A 23,838-nucleotide genomic window follows, 5' to 3' on the forward strand; every position below is an offset into this window, starting at 1 on the left:
TGCCTTTGAGTTTTCTGCGCATGCGCTGTGGGGAAAGTGAAGCCGCCGTGGTCTCTAGGACTTGAGGGGGCAAGGCCGCGCAAGCTCCGCCAAGATGTCTATGTCCCTGAGCTCCAACACCTACAACCGGCAGAACTGGGAGGACGCGGTAGGAGCGTGGGGAACGCGATAGTTAGCGCGCTGCGTGTTCGCGTTGCGCGCCGCGTGTTCGCGTTGCGCGCCCGGCGCGTTCCTCCGCAGCGCGGCGTTGTGTGGTGGGTGGGTGGGTGGGGGCCTAAGTCGCAAACCGACGCCCGGCTCGCCTAGATTGCGTGCGCCGGCCACTGAGCGTGTTCACGTTTGTTAAAGGTGCGGCCCTGCAGCTGCTCGCTCGCACCGCTGCTGGCGGGAGGACCTGCACGAGAGGTGGTGTTTGGTCTACTCTTCCACGTTGACTAGACGTGTCGGAAAGGAGAGGGCGTAAACCCACACTTTACCCCACCGCTCGCGGCCTGCCATTCGACTTGGCTGGCGCGTCCATTCTATGCTGCTGGTAGAACGGAGTGCGTTCTTTCCCGGCTGGTATCGCACCGATGCTGCGTCTCCTCGCAATGTTCCAACTCACGTGCAGTCTGCCGCCCCGTGGGTCCTCTTCCTCCACGCGTTGCTCTCTCCTTGAACCATCTCTACGTGATGATTCTATTTAATATACTGTCGTTCTCTTTGAGCATAACGACATTCGCTTTCCGCAAATTAATAATTCTAAGAGCGGTCCCGTGGAGGTGAAGCCTGTCACGGCCACAAGAATTTGGAACTTCATCCACTGGTTTTGAACATTCAGCAGTGGACCCACTTTTCGTTTTGGTCGTTTTAGCAGCCACTCGTTTTGAGTTGGAGCAGTTGATGCCCTGCAATTAGTACGGTTGGCTACGTACGGTGCGCAAGAAGTTAAACACTATTGAGACTGGCCTCCAGTATTATTTTCGTTCGCTTGTTTACCCAGAAAAGCCTCGGTGAGTCTCAAGACTTTTTTCAGGACGGTCCTACTAGGATTTTGCAATTCGGGGTGATGACGAGCTGTGTGTAAATCAATGAACCCTCGTTTCCCTGGACAGGTAACGCGAGTAAAAAAAAGTGTCGTTTCCTTGATCCGAATTACTCACATTACCACACGAGTTGGGCATCTCTATCCCAGAAAGCATGACCACAAAGCAGACCTTAAACACGGTAGGACCAACACCTCGGCCGTGGCAGATCATTGTTATAATTCAGTAGGCTCACATGCCATTGACTTTTCCAAGACAGGTTCTTTGTAAGCCATCTGGCTACCATGAGAGATTCGTTCATGAGGCTATCCACATATACAAGCACAGAGACAATTTCAACCGAGAAGATGGATTCTATCTTAGCAATCATTGGAAAGATTTGATAAACCATTTCAGGTCTTAATTGATTGTTCACGCTTATAGTGGCTTTCAGACAGCATACAAAAAAAATTCGTCTCCCCCCTCTTTTCAGAATATAGATGGACTAGTCCTAAATAAACTGCCAAATCGCTGCACGTGGCGCTAACGTTTTTTTTATAAATAAATAAATGCACCGTTTAAAAATAAATTTATGCAAACCAACACACCTGAAGACGACCGTTTGTGTTATGGTCGAAACGTGAGAATTTTTTTTGTTTATATATTTTATTATTTTGTTGTTTCCCTTCAAAGTGACTTTACCAAAAGAACTAAGAATATGATTTACTGCAGTCACGAAAGCTTTAAATCAAAATTCATGACCAACTACTTAACCACAAATGCTTGCGATTCAAAGGTCGTGCATGACGAGCATTTCTGACAACATGTTAAATATTTAATGTAAAGCTAAATGTTTCTGCCGTCTGCCTGCGACATTTAATTGTGACAATAGTGACATATTTCTGCTCGGCCAGAATTCAGTTATAAGGATTTCAGGTCAACACTTTGATTTGCTGATTTGAGGCCCTCAAAGGTGGGCTGAGCCAATTTCTGCATAAATCCTTATTTCACTTGGTGGGTTTTTATAATGCAATCAATGGTGACTGGGCACTAGGCTCAGACCACTGAACCCTCATCACACAACACTTGAACCTGGTTCAGTCAGGTCAGCTAGCCAGGTTCCAATCCTGGGATCTCACGAGTGCCAGCCCAGTGCTCTGACATGGCCATTATGAGCTCCCAAAGCCATGCATTCAACTCGTATAGCGCATCATCATAAGCCATGATCTATCGTCTGCTGGATGAATGCCTGCAATACAATAGTCGATCCAGTAAATGTACGTAAGTGACCCCATCGCTTCCCTCTCTGCGGAGGGAATTCTCGAGAAAGTTTGCCCCTTTGACTGCATCTCAGTTGATATTCTCACCCACGCGACATAATACCTTCTAACGACGTGTCCTACCCAAGCCCACTTGTTTCTTAACAGGCAAAATTATGTTTTTTCACCTGCGTAAGTTTGGGAATGGATATTTTCTTCAACCCGCAATGACCTATGGTTACATATCTTCCCCCACAGTGGGAGTGTAGCATGAAATTCGATCTTTGGTCACGTCATGTACAGAGGTATTTATTTCATGCCCATGCTCCCAGATACCGCCTATCCCTTGTGTGTACACAGTACACAACGTACCAGCTTTTTCTGTGCGAGTTGTGAACGATGGATTTGAATAGGAGGTCACTGTGCAGTTCACAAATCAACGTTTTGACTCACAACTCCGCGGGGTACTTAACTGATCAAGGTTATGCGGCAGGGAGTAGCTGACGAGCAATGGGTCTGGCGAGGGAGAAAGGATACAGCACAGTTTATGTAAATGTGGCAGGGTTTTGGCACATGCTAGACAGCATAAAAAACCTTCAGGCTAATATGTTTAGTAGCACCCAAATGTTTCTTGATTGAGCTAAGCATAACTCTTCTGCCATATTTGGCTACACATAAAACACACGGGTACACATGGCGATAGTCTAAACAGATTTATATAATAGTCCTTTTCACTTTGCTTTAATGGGAAATGATGTGGGTGAGATTGCAGAACCAACCACTGAGTTCATGAGTTCAAATAAGGCAGCCTCCTGTGATTAAAACCACATTGTCTTGTGCAGGGAGTTTTGTGGTCTCAGCCCAGTCACTACGAATTGGACTTGCACATAACAAATCATGCTCTAATCTGTCCTCTATAATCTGTACAGGTGAGAGAGCTGTATAGATAAGTGAGTTCTGGAAAGATATATCCTTGAAGGATGTCAGACAAAGGGCTGTGATATCACTTCAACTTGGTTTCCCAATTTACAGAGTGGCTTATGTATTTGGGGAATCCCATAAAAGTATGTTTTTTTCCCTTTGATACTGAAAGCACAGTTGCAGTATATAATCAGCAGCAGGCATCAGTATATTGTTGGATGAAGGCCTCCCCAAGCTTTTACCTGCTCTCATTGACCTGCGGTGTCCAAGTCCACCTGCACATCAGCTGATTTCATCTCTCCATCTCTGCGGTGGATGTCCTCACAGGGCACGCGTCCCTCCCGTGGCTGCCACGCCGTCGTTGTTCTTGCCCGCTGGTCTCGAGAAACTTGTCCTGCCAAAGCCCACTGACTTTTCTTGGCAATTTCAGAGTCAGAACTATGCCTTTAACACCGCGCACGTTGTATAGAAAGCTGCACTATAGTTGGTGGAAATACACAAACAAAAAACTGTTATTCAGCTCATAACTGTTATGCTATTTAAAGTGCCTACTTATACATGGATTTATGCATCGGCATTTTTGCATGGAAATATCCCGCGTAATGGAATTAATGACACAGGAGATTAAAAATATTTTGTTGTGTCAGCTTTATTGCTGTGGCACTACCAATTTAAATGTTAATTGATTCATAATGCTTGGCTTTTTTTCTTGTAAAATTGTCAACATTTTGGAAACGATGCAGATACATACAAATTCATATCTTCAAATCAGGAATGAATTTAACGAGGGGATGGGATGGCTCTATGTGTGTACAGGGGGGAGGGGACTAACACCCTGTCAGGGCACTGGGAAGGCCCTGCAGAGAGCCTGGGTTTGAGTCAGAGTTTCATCAACCAGTGATTGAAAATTCTTTCTCAATTATAACGAGTTGATGAGCTCAGCCTAAACACTAATGACTGCGCAAAAATGTTTTACATTTCTATTTCAAAATGAATTGTGTATATTCCAACTATAGGGTTGAATGGCGATGCAGTGGTTAGCGCACAGTGCTATGAACCAAGCAAGCCAAGTTAAATTTCCAGCCTTGGCGAACATCACTGGCAAGTAATCTTAAGACTGGTTCTGAAATCTCATCACCGACTCAAACTGATCAGTTTGGAAATTTGGTCAAACTGCTCCCATGATCGACACGGCATTGGGAGGCCTTCATCCAGCAGTGGATTGACGAAGGTATGGAAATTACTGTTATCAATCTTGTCCTGAGAACTACATTTTTGGATTTCATGAACGACTAACACTTGTTTGCAGGCATCCTGAAGTCGTGTCCTGTAAGAACGGAGAGGCCCGTTGAGGGATGTTGCAAGTAGTTTTTCAGCATAGTTTCCAGGGTCTTTCTCTTAATACAAAGTAATCCACCGCTCATTGAGGCCAAGGCCAATGCCTTGGCCTCATGATGTAACATTGATAGCATAAGAAAAACACGTAGGCTTTCGCGACCAATATCCATAATATGTTGTTTTGGGTTTGATCGCGTAAATATAATTGTCATTAAACCCGCCACCACAGACACAGCCAATTAAATAATTGTTATCATGAAAACAGAACATGGCAATTCGTTACTAGTACAGCACACCGGTGTGTTGGAGAGCAAAGCCACAACATTTACGCGATCTAACAAAAAAAACCCTATATTAAGCATAAGTAAAATGTAATTTGTTTAAACATTTATGATTTAGTGGTATCTTGTAAAGAACTGTTTAAATAAATGTTAGCACACATTTTGGAAATACAACTCTATTCTTGGACACGGTGATTTTAAGCGTCCGTATATTTTTTATCCGTTCAAATACTCTGAGTAAATTAAATCTTTTTTGTCAAGCGGTAATGGATATATTTAATGACACTACATTTACGATGCCATAATTCTTAATAAAAACATTAGCAATGTGATAGATTATTTTAAACACATTCAGAGTCACCCTAAATCTATACTCCAGGTTTCACCTTCTACGCTACACTTCAGCTAAGAGTAGATGAATACCTTTCCTCTGTAACCATAACATGTTTTTTGTGTTGCTGCAGTCGGCATTGGTGCTTAAGCACAACTATCAAAACTCCACACATTCATCACTAACACTGTCCTCAAAGGAAAACTATCCACAGTATGCAACGACGTTACTTGAAATTGCGTTGAGTTGTTGCTCCTTTATAATAACCCAAGTTTATACCGATTGAGACGAGACACCCACCCGTGGTAAGAAATACAATTATTTACAGCCCTTTGTCATTCCACAGCCCTGTCGGTCGTGGGCCTTGTTTGACCATAGTTAACCATGTTGGTAACCAGTTCAGATATCTCTCTCCCCTCACTGGTATTAGCCATGGTCGGGAACTGAACTCGTGCCGTCGGGTAGGTGAGAGTTACACAGACACAATTTCAACCGAGAAGATGGTTTCAAATTAAGCAACCATTGGAAAGATGTTCTAAATCGAACCAAACATTAAACTAATTTTCAATGGTACAGTATATTTTTTTCAAGTAGTGGTACCCCAAACTTTCGCAGCTCTTAAAATTCCCTTTTCACACCATCGAAGTGTATACCCAGTTGCTGTTAATAGCTCAGCTTATTGAAGAATATATTGAGTACATTTATTATATTGATGTAATTTAGACTTAGTTTTTTCACATCGTTTTACTGTATGATAGTTGGGTAGTGCAGCCCCTTTGGCGTCCATGTACTAGGTGCCTCTGGATGTGTAGGCTTTGACTTTAACATAGCTATTTCTGTGACCAGTCACAAGCTAATCCCTTAGCTATTTCAATGCTAAATTCTCCTGTTTGATATGTAAACTCCTTTGTCAAGGTGCCTCACTTCTCTCACCCAGCTTAAAAGACGCTACGAATCTTAGCGGCGTTCATTGAAGCTCTGTCGTCCCGATAGTTCTGTTCCTTCACCTGAAGAAGGCTACTTGTGTTGTGGCCGAAACGTCACGTGACTTTACCGAATAGAACCAAAAAGTATGGATCCTTGCAGTCACGAAAGCTTCAAATCTAGAATAGGTGAGAGTTGTGCGTAAACCACTCCGCCACCACTCCACAGGGTTGTTTGCTTGTGGGAGAGCAGTCGTGTTTATGGGGGAAAAAAGCCATGAATAGGAAGGATGGAGTTGTAGAAAAAAAATCGACATGAATGGGTCAGCAACCAACTTACCGTTGGTGCCGCGCTCGCGTTGATCACGTCCGCGGGGGACGGCTTTTGGCTCATCATTGTACAAAAGGCGGTCACCGCATCACGCACTTTCAGATGCGCTTCTGCGGCCATCTGGAACGCTCTTCTAATATTCGGAAGCCACTAGAGCTTTGCACTTTTAAATCTAGATTGAAAACTAATTTCTTTAACTGCTTTTTATGTTTCGTTTGTTGCCTTTCCCCACACCTCCGATTAGCACGGTTGTCTACATACGGCGAAGGCACTGACTAAACGTCACCGGGGACCATTTTTCAGGATCTGTCGTGTTTCTAAACGCGGGGTGCCCTGGTTAGAAACGTTTATACAAAGCAACCGGCCGACGTTTGACCGGGGGGTTACGCGGTTGAAAGGGAAGTGGTGCAGAGATAATTGCACGGGAAAATGTTGAAAAATTACACCCAGGCTGAGAATATCTTTGTAATTAACAATGTGCTTTTGTTTCGTTTTGCTCCCCACAACATCCCCCAGTTTGAAATCTTGCCAGTAACAATTGTCTCAATTTATTTTCTGGGTGCAATTGTCTCCTGGAAAAAGGTATCACGGAAATAATCGAGGATGGTGAAATGAGTCAAATTTTCATCCACCAGACATTTGCCTTTGCACAGTGTATATTTCTTTGTCTTATTCCCTAAGGTTATTCCGATTGCACCATTGGTGTCGCGTCGTCACCAGAAAAATAATACACTTGCATCTCTCGCAGAGTAGTGCGACCTTTTGTGTTAGATTACTGCCCACAGAAGCAGATATCACAGAGATACCTCTGAGAACCACAGTGACCTGTCCACACAGTAGAGGGTAGCACTCCCCACTCGCTCTGTATATGAGAGTGAGGTTCGTTGTAGGGCTAAACAGATGTTTTAATTCTCAGAGCTGGAATTTTTCCCAAATTAATTGCATTGCACCTTTATAATAAATTTTACTTAAATGCGTTAATCTTCCAGATGACTATGAGGAGATCACCCAGAAATGCCCGATAGCATCAGATTTCAAAAGCTAAGAATAGTTGAACCTGGATAATGCTTGGATGGGCAGTCAACATGTATTCAAATGGTTGTTATTGGCTGCTGCAAGGCAACAATGTTGGCAGTAGAGAACAGTGCAGCGACATCCGTCGTTGTACCGTACCTCTGTGCTCTGATTTATTCGCTCACCGTGTTCACCAATCCACACTGTTTAGCGTGGCAAAGTATTTTCAAATAACCCCCACGGCCCTCACGGCGTGGGGAGGTGCAATCATCCAGCAGTGGATCAACAACTGTGCTGCGTGTGACATCATTATGATGTTATCCACCCTCTCTTCATCTCACGGTAATGTCACGGACGATGTCCTCAAAGAGCCTATAGCAGGTTGCGAGTAAGATATTCCAGTCATTACTGTCAACACCGCTCTCATTTCCACAGATTGGTGAGTAGCAAATCAATTTTAAACGTAACTCATTTATTTCAATTAAACATGGCAAGCACTTTTCTTAATTTTCAGATGGAGTCAATTATGATTTTTTTTTTACGTCTGAATGTAAATATCCTGCATCGGAGGTGTATGCGGCAGAGCTCCACAGCTCCTTGTGAGATTGTGCGAGTTCAAATCCCACTCGGTGCTGCGACCATGCTCACCATCCCTGCGGCGTCGATGAAACGAGGCATTTGCTTTGTGCAAATGCCGCAATGATTCCTACGGATAGACCCATCCACGGCATAGGAATTGGAATTGACGAGACTGATTTGGGTTACCCATGCAGATGTAATCTAATTTACAGCCCTTTATCAATCCACTTCTGGATGAAGGCCTCCCTATATTATGTGACAGTCATGGGAGTTGTTTGACCATACTTCACCACGCTGGTCACTGGGTTGGTGAAGGTGAGGGGGTGCGTGGTAGCCAGGATTGGTTCAGATATCACCTGCCACTGATGTTGTTAGCCGTGGTTTTGAGTCGAACTCGATTACCCAGTGCCCAAACCCAATGCGCCACCACTCCAGCAATGCAGATGAGCACCGCCAAATGCTCGGCAATGATCAATCCACTGCTGGATGAAGAACTGCACAATCAGGCCACTGTCTCTCACATGTGACCATTAATATTTAATGGACATTGCTTGGCAGCCTTGCAACCTCTGCAGTTTTAAAGAGTGGTGCGAGCATTGCTTGTGCACTCACCTTGGAGATTAAGTCTCGTAAGATTGAATTCACAACTTAAGGGGGGGGGACAAAAAAAACAGGGAAGTTCTGCTTATTGCTAATGATACAATTTCCCAAGGTGTACCTTTGTACGTTTCATTCTGCTTCACGTAGTGTGACGGTCGTCTTCTGTTCGCAGGTGCAAAACTGCGCTTGTGTTAGGAGTCAACCGAGTTGGCTTAAATGCTCCGCCGCAGGTTTCCAGATCTCTCAGTGCACCGAACAAAGCTTAGCATGTACTGGCAGGACCACATGTCTGAACGTCATGTGGTGTCACGCGTACAGACGTTATGACACCTCGCTAATCTTCATCTCTTCTCGAGCTCTCATCTCGCTCTCTTGTTATCTCGTGTTAATTTCATTCGTCTGTACCCCCTTTTGTCCCTGTGCGTCATATATTCTCAGCCAGCCAAATCTCCCTGTGGGGCAATCCATGAGTTTTCAGCGGCCATGTGCTGCTCGTGGGCCTCCAGTTGAAGAGCCCAGTCTTTGTGCAACTGATGGCCACTACTTGGTAGCTGAGGAGCTCCTGCAGACTTGTTTATGAGCAGCCTTAATTCCCCTCGTGAAGCTGGCCACTCATCAGCTATGCAATCAATTTCCACTTAAAATGAATTGTCGGGGGACTGGTGGGGGTGGGGGGGCCTGTACGGCCACTTATTGTTGCACCACTGCTGGATGAACTTTTCTCGACGCGGTGCGGGCCATCGGGGTTAATTGGCCATGCTTCACGACGCCGGTCCATGCGGGTTGTTGAAGGTTGGGAGCATTGACGCGGGATCACGTGAGAGCATCGTACAGGGCAGCGATGGATTATGCTCCGCTGCCCTCCGCGTTGCCTTGTAGCCCCAACGCTGTGACCAGATAATCCGTAATCCACTCCGTCTCGTCAGATCTCGCATGCTAAGCAGGAGTTGAACCTGAATGATGGTTGGTGACCAGCATGCACAAATAGGACATCTGTGCAAAAGAGCTTTATAGCTCATCGGATTCCTCCAGTATAAATAAATATGATTCTGGATTGTTATAGGCTGCTAAAAACGTGTCAATCTGCTTGTTCAGAATGCATTTTCAGAAGGCATCTCAACCCACTTGAAAGCTGCACATTCATAATCATCTTCTTGAAGATGGTGGCGCTCTTCATCACACCCAAATTGTACTGTTGTTGATAGCACAGTTTTTTCTCTCGAAATGACCTCAGGATTTTGAGGTGCGTATTACTTTTCAGTCCGTGATAATCTCTAGAATACGGCAAGGATTATAATTGAGATGTAGCCACGTTTATTTACCTGCAAAAAGTCATCATCGTTAATCAATATTTCTCTGCAGGTCTCTGCTGTCTTTGTTGACTGTTCGTTATAATTGAAATGGTAAATAAAAACAAATTGACATATTTCAACCCCAACCTATTGGCATCCCATTAAACCCCTCGCCTCGATATTAATAGGGCAATTGATCCCCAGAGAGAATTTAATGGTGACTAATGCAATTGATTATTTCTAAATGGACGATTATTACAGGAATTGAGGACGATAGGCATGGAATTGATGAAGTGGTCTTGGTGAAACCTAATCCACAAGGGCTGATCATCACTCACCTCTTCTCCCTTTCGATGTATCATTGGGGCCCATCCTCGCATCGCAGTGATTGCTGGAACTTGAATACCGCTTTGGGCTAAGTCACCGGTGGGGCATTTAGCTCATTCATGAAAAAAAAACTTGCAGTAAAAATTTGGAGAAAAACGAATAATACATATTGGGTGCCATTCAAAGGTAATTGTCTGTAGGTTGAGAAAATATGGCTCTTTTATGGAATAGGTTAATTTTCGATTTAAAGCTTTCGTGACTGCAAGGATTTATCTTCTTTGGTTCTTTCGATAAAGTCACGTAGAATGAGAATAAAATAATAAAATAAAATAACACAATAAAATTCTCACAAACGTTTCGGCCACAACACAAGTGACCTTCATCAGGTGAAGGGACTGGACTGTCCAGAGGACAGCGTTGGAGTGAAGACAGCAAGCCCAGGTCGCGTCCTTTAAGCTGTGTGGGAGGAAACAAAAAACACCTTGACAAAGGAATTAGCATAACAATGGTGTACTGGACCGGCGGGGTGGGGGGGAAGGAGTTTACATAATGTTGGTGTGAAGGGAAATAAGTGGCTGTGAAAGTTTGGGATACCACTACTTGAAAAAATATACTGTACCATTGAAAATTAGTTTAATGTTTGGTTTGATTTAGAACATCTTTCCAATGAATGCTTAATTTGAAACCATCCTCTCGGTTGAAATTGTGTCTGTGTTTGTAAATCTGAATTGCCTCGTGGACAAATCTCTGATAAAAAAAAACCCGTGGTTTTGCAGAGAACCTTGGTATCGATACCAAGGTTCTCTGCAAACCCACGGGTTTTTTTTATCAGAGATTTTTATCAGAGATTTGTCCACGAGGCAATTCAGATTTACAAACACAGACACAATTTCAACCGAGAGGATGGTTTCAAATTAAGCATTCATTGGAAAGATGTTCTAAATCAAACCAAACATTAAACTAATTTTCAATGGTACAGTATATTTTTTCAAGTAGTGGTATCCCAAACTTTCACAGTCACTTATTTCCCTTCACACCAACATTATGTAAACTCCTTCCCCCCCACCCCGCCGGTCCAGTACATCATTGTTATGCTAATTCCTTTGTCAAGGCGTTTTTTGTTTCCTCCCACACAGCTTAAAGGACGCGACCTGGGCTTGCTGTCTCCACTCCAACGCTGTCCTCTGGACAGTCCAGTCCCTTCACCTGATGAATGTCACTTGTCTTGTGGCCGAATCGTCGTGAGAATTTTATTGTGTTATTTTATTATTTTATTCTCATTCTACGTGACTTTACCGAAAGAACCAAAGAAGATGAATAGGTTAATTGTTTCATATACATACGTGCGCACCAAACTGAATGCACCATCAGCACTGTCCATCCCACAGCGCCCTGGTAATAGCTTGCCATGCTACGGCGCTACTTTTATTGTGTAAAGATCAATTTGTCAAGTCCGATACCACTGCAGTATTTTATGAGCACTTGTCCCTCATCAAGGAAGGGGCCAACATTCCGTTTTCTGTGTGGATTACAGCCTTAATTGGTTGACATGCTATTGCCCAAGTAAAGAGACACTTGATGATTACCCGCAGTTTTAGTGTAAGATGTACGTCTGAAGTTGTGGAACTCTCTTGTGGAGAGCAGTTGCTATTGGCACGAAAGATTAATACATGAGCGCTGACACTCTTGATGAGCACGATGTCTGGCACCTCCAGCATGATTGGGTTTCTCGGTTAATGTCCAGAGGCCAAACTCCTCTCTTTCAGAGACGCAAAGCAATTATTTTCCGTATAGTCTTTAACAGTCTGTTTGTGCAATGTGCTGTTAGCGAGCATCTTTAGTTGGCTGGCTGGCACGGCACGAGGGCTTGTTAGCCAGCACCATGCCCAGCCACCTTTGTATCCCCATTTCTGATATTTACACACCGCACAAAGTGCTAATTTGAGACTGAATCGACCTAGGGGACTCCCAGGACCTGTTCAGATAATCGTCACCAGTATGTGCCGTGAGCGGGAACTGAACTCGGGTCTCCAGGTTCCATAGCACAGCGTGCAAAACCACGGCACTTGCTCCCCATCTAACACGCACATACAAAAAAATCACCAGACCTGTGGTACTTTATAATGCTTTTTTGCCCAAGACCAGGTGAGACTTGTCTTTGCGATTGCTGCTATATATTTTTTTTAAATAAAACCTTTTTGATGAACGGCAAAAGTGGCCTAATATCTTCTCTCAATAAAATAAGTTTTGAACCCACTGGCGGACACGATAGCAGTCGTCGTTTTTTGTTTTATTTACCCCCCCCCCCCTCACAGCAAAACTCTTTCCTTGCAATAAACAGCATCGCCCTTTCAATGTACCACTCTCGCTTAAGCACTAAGAGCAAACACAACAGAGATCTCTGCGCCGAAAATAACTCGTCCATATATATAAAAAAAGAGAAATACCACAAATGAAATAAATAAACTTAAAATAGCCTGGGCCATCGTATCGGTGCCTCTCTTGAGGGATTTGTGCATTTCTCGTGTGAAACATGTTCTTTGTGTTTACTCGTTGTGACTGATTTGTCCCAAATTAAGTTTTGAATGTTAAAGAAACTAAACCGCTGACCGCTTCTTCACAAGTTTGCAGAAGTGGATTTGTTTTCTTTCAAAAAAGTAAAGTAGCAAACGTAATATCAATCGCGCGATACGGCCTCTTGGTGAAATGTGCTCATCGTCATTGTCATAACCATCATCGTCAGTCATTATCAATCCAATGCTAGATTAATTCTTCCCCAAGCCAAATATGATGTAACAATCCACCTAGCACCCGCACACGAGCTGATTTCATCTCCGCTGTGGCCGAATTCTCAGGCTTGTTACAATGTGACAAGCGCATTGTTTGGCTCAACCGGCAGATATTTCTACTCCTCGGAAATTTTCTGAAACGGCAACGTATTCTGTCTCTCGATACACACTCATATATTAGTTTTGTCGGTGTAAACATTTTCCAAAGCACCCCATGCTCCAGAGAATTACTTAATGGCAATCAGTCGGTAGATGACAATCTCAGCTGCGCGTTGGCTTCATATTTTATCGTGGATGGCGCCACGGCAAAATCACTGGTTGCGGCAATTTCACCACCCATGCCCCTGTGGACCCTCCCTGTGGAATTTAGCGCATTGTTTAAACGAGGGAAATTGAAAATAATGGGACTTGACAATCTCAAAACGCGATTGCACCCTGGCAGTGACAGAAAATCAGTGTCCTAATGTATGGCGCGGAGAATTCGCGCAACACAGATGGCCCCGCAGTGGCCTAATTTAGCTGTGGGGGGGGGGGGGCGGCACGGCTACTCCGTAGCCTCCTGCAGTGATGCCGGTTGTGCCGTGAGCAATGGCCCTCTGCAGCTGGGCTCGTTTAGCCGTGTGACGTCGGTGGCGGCGATGCCTTTGCCTGGCGCTCGGTGCCGTGAGTCGCGGGTTCGAATCCGGCAGGGCCGCCATGGTTGTTTACAGTCGTGTGCATTAACCGTACAATACTAAGCTGCATGCTGCGTGGTGGATGTTAAAGACACCCATGACATCACGGTCTAAATCGGACCAATTTGTTATTTTACCCGCAAAATGTTTGGAGACATTGCCACCTACTGCGAAACTGCTGCAGTCTTCTCATCTGTACAACACGGCATCTTCCTTCCTTGATCACCTTACGCTGTAAGAACGGCGCGGATGACAAATGTATTCATAATTTGATTTAATGACAATAACTAACTAACTAACCCCAGTTTCTGCAGTTTATAGTGATGATAGGCGGGTGCGTGTGGCTTGTTGCATCAACGCCCTGCCCTAAGACGCTTACATCCGCTTCACCCCGGGGTCTTCTGCCACGAAGGGTGGCCGTTTTTTTGTATTAACGGGTGAGTCCCCTAATAGTCGCGCAACTTCACACCAACATTTCCATGATATTGTATCGTCCTCACGAAAGTTACCACGACCCCATGTAGCAGACAGACGGAGCTAATGCGTTTAAAGTTCCGCTTCGCTGGAAAGCGTTAAAAATGGGGCACCTGCCTTTCTCTGAAATCCTCGAGCACCTCTCCCTCGCCAGATTCAAAGGTCACATCGCCTAATATCCCAACTTCTGCCCCCCCCCCCTCATTCTTCCACTCTACTGACTCTACTGACAGTGCACTCTTCTAACGCTGCATTCATTAAGATTATTGATGACATCCTCGCCTGGTTCCACCATCGCTCTCTTTTGTCTTGATGTATCTACCGCCTTTGCCACTCAACCCTTTTCCCTTTCCAAGACATCTGCAAGTTGTAGGGTGGGTGTCCCGTTCACTGCTGAATCTCGGAACACGCAAGCGGTTCAGCGTACATTTTATTTAGAGAGGCGTAGCGCTGGTGTTTTTAAAGACAATGTACTCACCACATAGAACTGTAGCGACATGACCACACTCTGATGGCTGGCGCCAATCTGTGCCACACGCCCTCCTTCATGGCCTTGTGGGAGCTTCGGTACCGATAAAGTTATTTTACATTATTTTTTCTTCCGGTTCCATTCCAATGACGTGCACGTATGACATTGGGACGGAATCGGAAAGGAAAACTGATAATGTGTACACACGTCACTGGAATGGGGAAAGGTTAAAACCACAATTTTTTGGTTGAGCAACTAGAATCTGATTCGCCATTAGGGGTCCAGCTTTACAGTGGCTCACATCGTACCTCTCTGATAGGATATTTTCCTATGTCAGTACTGGCAAGACCTCAACCCCCCCGGTATTCACATTCACTGCGAGTGGCTCTAAGGGATCCGTCCTGGGGTGTCCTGTTACCAGTCTACGAATCAGAATCAGAAAGGGTTTTATTTGCCATGAAAGTTCGCACAGACAAGGAATTTACTTTGGCAGGAAGGTGCATACATTCAACATATAGGAATCTTTAATCTTAAATAAGTGGTATACAAGTCTAACTATACTAAATGTACAAAGTCTAACTAACACTAAGGGGCTAAAGTATGTAAAATTTTGAATAAATATTGAATATTAAGTAGCTATAAGATACAATCTAAAGATAAAAAAATACAAATAGGGTAACATATATATTTTATTATTTTATTGTTTCCCTTCAACGTGACTTTACCGAAAGAGCTAAGAATATAGGTTAACATAGTGTAAATATGGCAAGGTGTCATTTTGTAGATAAAATGTTAAAGTCAGTGTAAGCCCTTGGCCTTGTTGAAAAGGCCAGCAGCGGATGGGAAGAAACTGTTTTTGTGGCGTGAGGTTTTTGGTCCTGATGGACCGCAGCCTTCTGACGGAGGGGAGTAGCTGGAACAGAGAGTGTCCAGGGTGGGTGGAATCGGCCACAATCTTCCTCGCTCGCCTCATGGTCCTCGAGGTGTGCAGGTCCTCGAGAGTTTGTAGATTGCAGGCAATCACCTTCTCAGAAGTGTGGATGATACGCTGCAGTCTGCTCTTGTCCTTGGCAGCGGCAGCAGCGTACCAGACGGTTATGGAGGAGGTGAGGATGGATTCAATGATTGCTGTATAGAAGTGCACCATCATTGTCTTTGGCAGATTGAATTTCTTCAGCTGCCATAGGAAGCACATCCTCTGTTGAGCTCTCTTGGTGAGGGAGCTGATGTTCAGTTCCCACTTGAGGTCCCGGGAGAGAATAGTGCCCAGGAAGCACAAGGACTCTACAGTTTTGACTGGGGAGACGCACAGGGTGATGGGGGTGAGTGGGGCTGTATTCTTCCTGAAGTCCACAACCATCTCAACTGTCTTTAGAGCATTTAGCTCTAAGTTGTTCTGGCTGCACCAGGTCAGTAGGTTGTCAGCTTCCCACCTATAGTCAGACTCATCCCCACCAGAGGTCAGCCCAATGAGGGTGGTGTCGTCCACAAACTTCAAGAGTTTGACGGACAGATGATTGGAGGTGCAGCTGTTGGTGTACAGGGAGAAGAGCAGTGGGGAAAGGACGCAGCCCTGAGGAGTTCCTGTGCTGATGGACCCGGAGTCAGAGACTTGTGTTCCCAGCTTAACGCACTGCTTCCTGTCAGACAGGAAGTCTGTGATCCACCTGCAGATGGAGTTGGGCACGTTCAGCTGGAAGAGCTTGTCCTGAAGCAGGGCAGGGATGATGGTGTTGAAGGCAGAGCTTAAGTCCACAAACAGGATCCTGGCGTAGGATACTGGGGAGTCCAGACGCTGTCATATATTCAATAGTCACAGGATAAACAATCACTCTTACCTCGATGACACTCATTTATAATTGACTAACCTCCGCTCGTGGCCCACTCAACCTGGCCAATTGTACCTCAACCTTACAGTCAATCAATCAATTTGTATTTTACTTGCCAATATCACCCTGAATAAAGTAGGCATCGGTGCACATTACAACAGAACTGGAACGGTACAAGAGTATGGAACAACAAGAAAAAAAAACCTGTCATGACTTCAGCAGTGAGCAACCTGAATGGGTTACAGGACTCGTTTTCGGTATCTCCTTGGACTCCTCATTTTCACAGACAACCACGTGCTCAACACAAAGACGTAATCAGCATTTGGCACGGTCACATGGCTTCCATTGCTACGCTAAAAATCTTCCTCTGGCTCCCCATCGAATCACAGCACAACATCGCCATCCTGTGCCATTGAGCTCTTTGTTAAAGTCTCCCACCATACCCCTCCACTACCCTTCTCACATCAATGATTCACAGCACACCGCCGCGTCCTATGGAGCCCGTCTAACAGCCTGCTCATCATACCCAGAACCAGCGCTGTCCTGGCTGAGCGGCGCTTCTCCGTAGCTGCATCGGGAGCAGCCGTCTGTAACTCTCTCCCACTGCTGCGCATGCACACACAGCAGCATCCAAGCAGCATCGTCCATCTTCAAGCAGTAGCTCAAAGCTCTTATCTGTCTATACTCTCACCTGTTCAGGCTCACGCCTGTTCAGACTCTTGATTGTTCAGGTTGGTTGAGAGATTGTGAAATCTGATTTTCTGCCTCCGGGTTCTCGATGGAACATTGCGTCCGATTCACGAAATAAGCATGCATTATAAATTGTCTTTATTATAATTACGGGAAAGCCATTGGGGTTATGGGTCAGGGGCAATTTGACACAAGTCTATTTGATCCACCAGCCCTTGCTTCAAGAGCACTGAATCGAGAGCACTGAATCACAGGTGCATGCGTGTCCCACACGTGGCTGCTGCGCCTTTAACCTCTTCTGACCCACCGGCTCACGCAACGCCAAACATTTCTCTCCTCTCGGCGTGAATCAAACCCGCAACCCCGTTAACCAGCAAACGCCGACCTAGCAGCTTAATGAGGCCCGCGCTATTGACGTTATCAATATCAGCACCCCCCACCCTGCCCCCCCCCCAATTATTTCAGTGGTAACAGTATAAATTGATGAATATTGACCGTGAGAAGCCATAGTTCCAGCTGTGTTGTGACCCCTGGGCCGCCCACGCGCTCGCGGTGATCTCCGCTCGCTCCTCCCGCGTCGCATGCTCCACCACACCGCCGCGACATTCAGTTGTCAGCAGATAGGCCAAGAGCAGCAGCTGCATTGTACTTCTCTGCATCGGGGATAGCGCCTTGTCCTTGAGTTTCACCGACGGCTATTCCCCCTGCGGAGGATCTCCGCGCGCGCCGCCCGTTACTTTCCATGCTGTGCGTTATTTTACGCGAAGTAAAAAAAATATCTCGTGACGATTGGCGAGTTGAGCGATGTTAGCGACGTCACGTCCGTCCGACCGACCTCGCGAGAGAGTTGGGAATAAGCAACTCTCCTTTGCTTTGTGTCTTAAGAACGTGACGCTCGTGCAAAATCTTGGACGACAAAATAATTAAAATAACACGAGCACATTAGACTCGACACCCTGACGTTCAAGTAGGCTTGATTTAATCAGACGTGTTGAAATGCCAGCTCCTCAAACACGTGCCTCATTACATTCCTCTTGCTAAACTTCCAGCTTTGTGAAATCAACACGACTTGTTCTTGTGCCAAATGAAGATCGGCTCGACGATGATGGGCAGGTGGCCCTGCACGGAGAAATGTCACGATGCCTGCCACCCCAGGTCTCAAAAGAGCACACGCCGTCGCGCATGGCCAACCCTTGGGGTTTTTTTGTCATTACAGGAGTTTCCGATTCTGTGCCAAACGTGTCTCGGAGAGAACCCGTACATCCGCATGGTGAGTCGGCGATATCGCGCCTCGGCAATTGACTGCATCCACCGCCTCGCTGCTCCTTCTGAGGCGGCGTGGATGCCACCCACCGTGCAGCTGGCACGTCGGCCCTGTACAGATGTGTGTCCAGCCAAACTCAAGTTTAAAGGGTATCCCTGTTCACATGCGTTTGGAGATATTTCCTTGTTTATGTTTTGACATGTCACCTTTTCAGTTAACATCTCTGCACGGTAGCGAGATGTTAACTACCTCGCCTGGTTTTCAGGAGTTCGGAGGTTCGATCCCAACCCTTGACGCCTATATATTTGGAGTTTGCATGTGTCTCTCGCCGTAGTCGTGTGGATTTTTCTCCGAGTCCTCCGGTGTTTGCCTCCACATTTAGAAACATGCATTTAGAGTATTTGGCTGCTATACATTTACATTTCGTTGAGCTATCATTTGTGGCTAGGTCACTTCTGAAAAAGGGCTATATAGCTCAGTTGGCTTTACCTGGTAAAATAAAAATAGTTTAGCTTTTAACAGTTTTAGTTCCGGCTATCATGCTGTCGTTGATCTTTTTTAGCCTAGGGGGTGAGAGAGGGGGGGCCCCTTATGACAGCTGTCCCTGTCCAGCGCAAGGTGACACGGTGCTGACTTGCAAATGGGCATTCGTTTCTCAGTATGGGGCAATGTTGCTATTGGTTATTGATGATTCAAATCTAGTAATTATTTATTTTTTCTAAGTGCATACTGGGACACATGCCTTTTTTTTCCATTCAAACCATTGCACTCAAACCCGGTTTAGTCACAGTTGCCTGACTGGGATTTGAACCTAGAATTTCAGCAGTGTGACTTTTATGCCCTTATCCACCTGTCCTTTGCAGCCACTTAGCCTCGTTACTGTTGTGGTTGTCATGAGCCATTCTCAAGCCACTGCCGGACGATTGAAGCGCTCAAGCAGATGGTAGTGACGTCTTGTGTTACGTGGCTTCATTTCCCATCTCTACTGCTCGTGCCCCGAGTCCATTGACCCATTTGATTGTTTTATTGCAAAGTTAATTAATGCCATGGTGTTCTCTGCGTCTCTTTCAGACCAAAGAAAAGTATGGGAAGGAATGCAAAGTAAGTGCGTGATGCTCATTGTTCTCGTGGGCTTGGTGTAAGCGGTGCATTTGAACCTCGCCGTGCAGCCCAATAAAGTTCACACGTCTCATTCACGAATTCTGGGACACAGCGTGGGCGTGCATCTAAATCGGTGTACCCGCTGGGAGGTGGTTCCTCATTCACCTCTGCCACCCCCCACACCGTCTGGAACTCCTTTCCTCCAGTCGTACGTGCTGTCACCTCTTGGCCCCGTTCAAGTCCAGGCTTGAGACCTTCCTCTTCAAACCCACCTGTGACCAACTGCCCCTCTCTGTATAATAAATAGAGCCATGTGTTTCTGTGCAGTGTCTCGAGTTGCGGTGGTGTGTAAACACGCCCTACAGAGACCTATATACTCACACAGAGACCTATATACTCACACAGAGACCTATATACTCACACAGAGACCTATATACTCACACAGAGACATATATACTCACACAGAGACCTATATACTCAAACAGAGACCTATATACTCACACAGAGACCTATATACTCACACAGAGACCTGGATACTCGCACAGAGACCTATATACTCGCACAGAGACCTATATACTCGCACAGAGACCCATATACTCACACAGAGACCTATATACTCGCACAGAGACCTATATACTCGCACAGAGACCTATATACTCGCACAGAGACCTATATACTCGCACAGAGACCTGTATACTCGCACAGAGACCTGTATACTCACACAGAGGCCCGTATACTCGCACAGAGACCTATATTCTCCAACAGATATATGCTATACTCGCTCAGAGACCCATAAACTCACACAGAGAGCCATCGACTCTGAAATAGAGATCTTTAGGCTCAAAGAGAGACCTATAATTGCCTCTCCAAAATCAACTCCTTTGTCAAGACGTTTCATGCCTCTCACCGAGCTTAAAAAGACACTCATTATACAGTGTATTTTATACCCAGTTGCTTTGTGATTAATAGCCCAGCTTATTGAAGAATATATTAAGTACATTTATTATATTATGTAATATAGACTTAGTTCTTTTCACATCGGTTTACTGTATGAAAGTTGGGTAGTTGGAGGCCTTTAGCGTCCATATACTAAATGCCTCTGTTGATAGGTAAACTCTGACTCTAACTTAGCTATTTCTGTCACAAGCTAATCCCTCAGCTATTTCAATGCTAAATTCTCCTGCTTTGATACTTAAACTCCTTTGTCAAGAGGTTTCACACCTCTCACCGAGCTTAAAAGACACTCATTATATAGTGTATTTTATACCCAGTTGCTTTGTGATTAATAGCCCAGCTTATTGAAGAATATATTAAGTACATTTATTATATTATGTAATATAGACTTAGTTCTTTTCACATCGGTTTACTGTATGAAAGTTGGGTAGTTGGAGGCCTTAGCGTCCATATACTAAATGCCTCTGTTGATAGGTAAACGCTGACATTAACATAGCTATTTCTGTCACAAGCTAATCCCTCAGCTATTTCAATGCTAAATTATCCTGCTTTGATACTTAAACTCCTTTGTCAAGAGGTTTCACACCTCTCACCGAGCTTAAAAAGACGCTACGAATCTTAACAACACTCATTGGAGCACTGTCGTCCCGACAGCTCTGTTCTTTCACCTGATGAAGGCTACTTGTGTTGTGGCCGAAACGTCGTGATAATCTTATTGTCTTATTTTATCATTTTATTCTCATTCTACGTGACTTTACCGAAAGAACCAAAGAAGACAAAATCAGTATTTTCACCGTTTCTCTACCGTTTTGAGATTTCACATTTAGAAGCCGCATCTTTGCACGTTGTTTTGTTTATCCAAGTTGTATTGAAGTTGCCTACTGTATATGCACGCGCAAGTTAGGAGCTGCCCCTCATTCAGCTGCATTGTCCTCTTAGCGAGTGGTGATCTTCACATGATCATGGCGTGATCATCACATGATTATAGAATGATCGTCATGTGATCATGCCATGATTGTCACACGATTGTCACGTGGTCGTCACATTATTGGTGCACAATCTTGTGTGATTGTTGTGTGATCATAACATGATTATCTTGTGATCATCAAATGGTATTATAATAATAGTCGCGTGATTGTCACATGATTGTCACATAATTGGTGCTTGATCATCGCGTGATCGTCAAGTGATCGTCGCATGATTACAGAATAATTGTCGTGTGATCGTCACGTGATCGTTGCATGATCGTTGCCCGGCTTTGCCCCCTCTAGATCTGCTGCCGCCCATTCACGGTGTTCCGCTACTGCCCCGGTGCACGCATGCGGTTCAAGAAGACCGAGGTGTGCCAGACATGCAGCAAGATGAAGAACGTGTGCCAGACATGCCTCCTCGACCTGGAGTACGGTGAGCCTCAGCCATTTGTTAACGAGCCGGCCAATCCGGCCGCCAGTTGGCCCAGCCAGAGGTCCGAGACGCTGAATCGGCACCGCCGAGGATCCTGCTTCCAATCCAGGTTTTTATTTAGCCATCGCCCATGATTAAACCAAGTCCTCAAGTGTAAGTTAACATTTCGCCGCGGTGGTGAAATGTTAACTACCTTACCTGGTCTGGTGCAGGAGGTTGTGGGTACGATCCCGACCCTGCTACCATTATATTTGGAATTTGCGTGTGGTCACGTTGGCTTTTCTCCGGGTCCTCCGGTTTTTCCCTCCACATTTAGAAACACGCGTTTAGAGTATTTGGCTGCTATACATTTCCACATGATAAGCCACTTCGTTGAGCTATTAATTGTGGCCAGGTCGCTTATCAAAAAGCGCTTTACCTGGTAAAATTAAAAGTTTAGTAGTTAGCTTTGGTGACCGGGTGTCAACCCAGTCACCATAGACTGCACATAAAACATTGAGTTAAATTATGTTTCTCTGCGTCCATGCCGCCGTGCACTGCTCACTTAGTTTATCTTAACAATTATCAAATTCTGTTAGGGTCATGGGACGTGATGCAGAGAGAGTTTTTGGGACCGGCACTGTGTGTCCACCCCTGCCTCCTTCCTTCTGTCCACTGCCCATGAGCCTCACTGTTTTCTCTGCATGTGGGGCTTAATTCCAGCTCTGAGAATTAAATCCGTCGCCTTGACATTCATGCGACGTACATTACTCACGGTGGCAGGGCAGGATTTGAAAGTGCTGCCTTCCTGCTGTGTGGATCAGAGGGCACTTAAAGGGATGCCAGAGGTAGCTCTATGATATACGCTTCCGCGGGCCGTTCTCCAACCGCAAACCGTCGCACCCGCTGTGCTAGAGATGCGGAAGTATTTTCTGCATCACACGTCATGACGTCGTGTGTACAGTGCGCAGGGACTTAAATTGAATCCTGGTAGAGAACATTGGTAGGGACTGAAAGGCGGTGGAGCATGGGGGATCGTGAGCACTGGAGTTGAGGAACCCTGCTCTAAGCACTTGGTCACGTAGCCTCGATCATATTGGCATGCTACAACGTCTCAGTGTCGCACAGGACACAACATCCATGGGATTAAATAAATAAACTGCAAGCAACTCTCATGGATTGCTTATCTTGATTGATGGCCTTGAGCCAGCAGCAGAAATTCCACATTTTTATGGAAAAAGGGCATTCTGTCCATACGATGTCATCTCTGTTGATTTCTCACAATATGGTACTCATTTTGTGAGCTCTCTTTGGGATGATGGGTGCAGTTGACACTCGGCCAGAATTCGAATGGTCAACCTCCTGAATGTGCGTTGAGCATTGTAGCACAGCACTAACAGTCCAGGTGCTCTCTGAAATGGTTTGTAAAATGTTAAAATGGATTGGAGACGTTGAAAGGGATGGCAAACACTCTGCAAATCTTCGGAATCCATACATGTGAATACAACGTGTAACGATGTAAATCTCATTCTTGGTTCTTTCGGCAAAGTCACGTTGAAGGGAAATAATAAAATAATACAAATTAAACAAATTCTCACGACGTTTCGATTGCAATACAAGCAATTTCTTCTACGTGACTTTACCGAAAGAATCAAGAATATGAATCCCTGCAGTCACGAAAGCTTTAAATCGAAAGATGTAAATCTCATTAATGATTACATTCCGGCTGGCACGATGGGAAAGTTGTGCCCCTGATTTCATGATCGCTTCTAAGCGCTCAGAGTGACTGGTGAGGTTTTTATAACTTATTCGGGTTTATGTTCGCACAGTAAAAAACAGCAATCGAAATTTTTAAATCGAAATTTAACTCTTGGGATGTTTGCCAACAGTGGTATTGATGGGTTTGATGGCAGTGATCGCGATGGGCTTAAACCTGTTACCCATGGGCGACACATGTGCTGACCATTTCGGACTGTGGCAGCTTTTGGCTGCGACCTGTTATCCGACCGTA

At 45.2% G+C, this 23,838-nt stretch overlaps 1 protein-coding gene across 1 annotated transcript in view; it reads left to right on the top strand.

Annotated features, from left to right (window-relative positions):
• The window catches only part of RBM22 (RNA binding motif protein 22), a 45,098-nt gene continuing 21,260 nt past the window's right edge, over window positions 1-23,838 (top strand). Inside the window, exons 1-4 of the mRNA XM_032969406.2 lie at window positions 1-148; window positions 18,342-18,395; window positions 19,461-19,490; window positions 21,716-21,848. Of these exons, the coding sequence (XP_032825297.1) occupies window positions 95-148; window positions 18,342-18,395; window positions 19,461-19,490; window positions 21,716-21,848 (271 nt within the window). The 5' untranslated portion in view covers window positions 1-94. The remainder of the gene's footprint in view (window positions 149-18,341; window positions 18,396-19,460; window positions 19,491-21,715; window positions 21,849-23,838) is intronic.

Source organism: Petromyzon marinus, chromosome 41 (assembly GCF_048934315.1).
Source record: "Petromyzon marinus isolate PM22_M1 ecotype Great Lakes invasive population chromosome 41, UKy_Petmar_22M1.pri1.0, whole genome shotgun sequence".
Classification (NCBI taxonomy): Eukaryota; Metazoa; Chordata; class Hyperoartia; order Petromyzontiformes; family Petromyzontidae; genus Petromyzon; species Petromyzon marinus.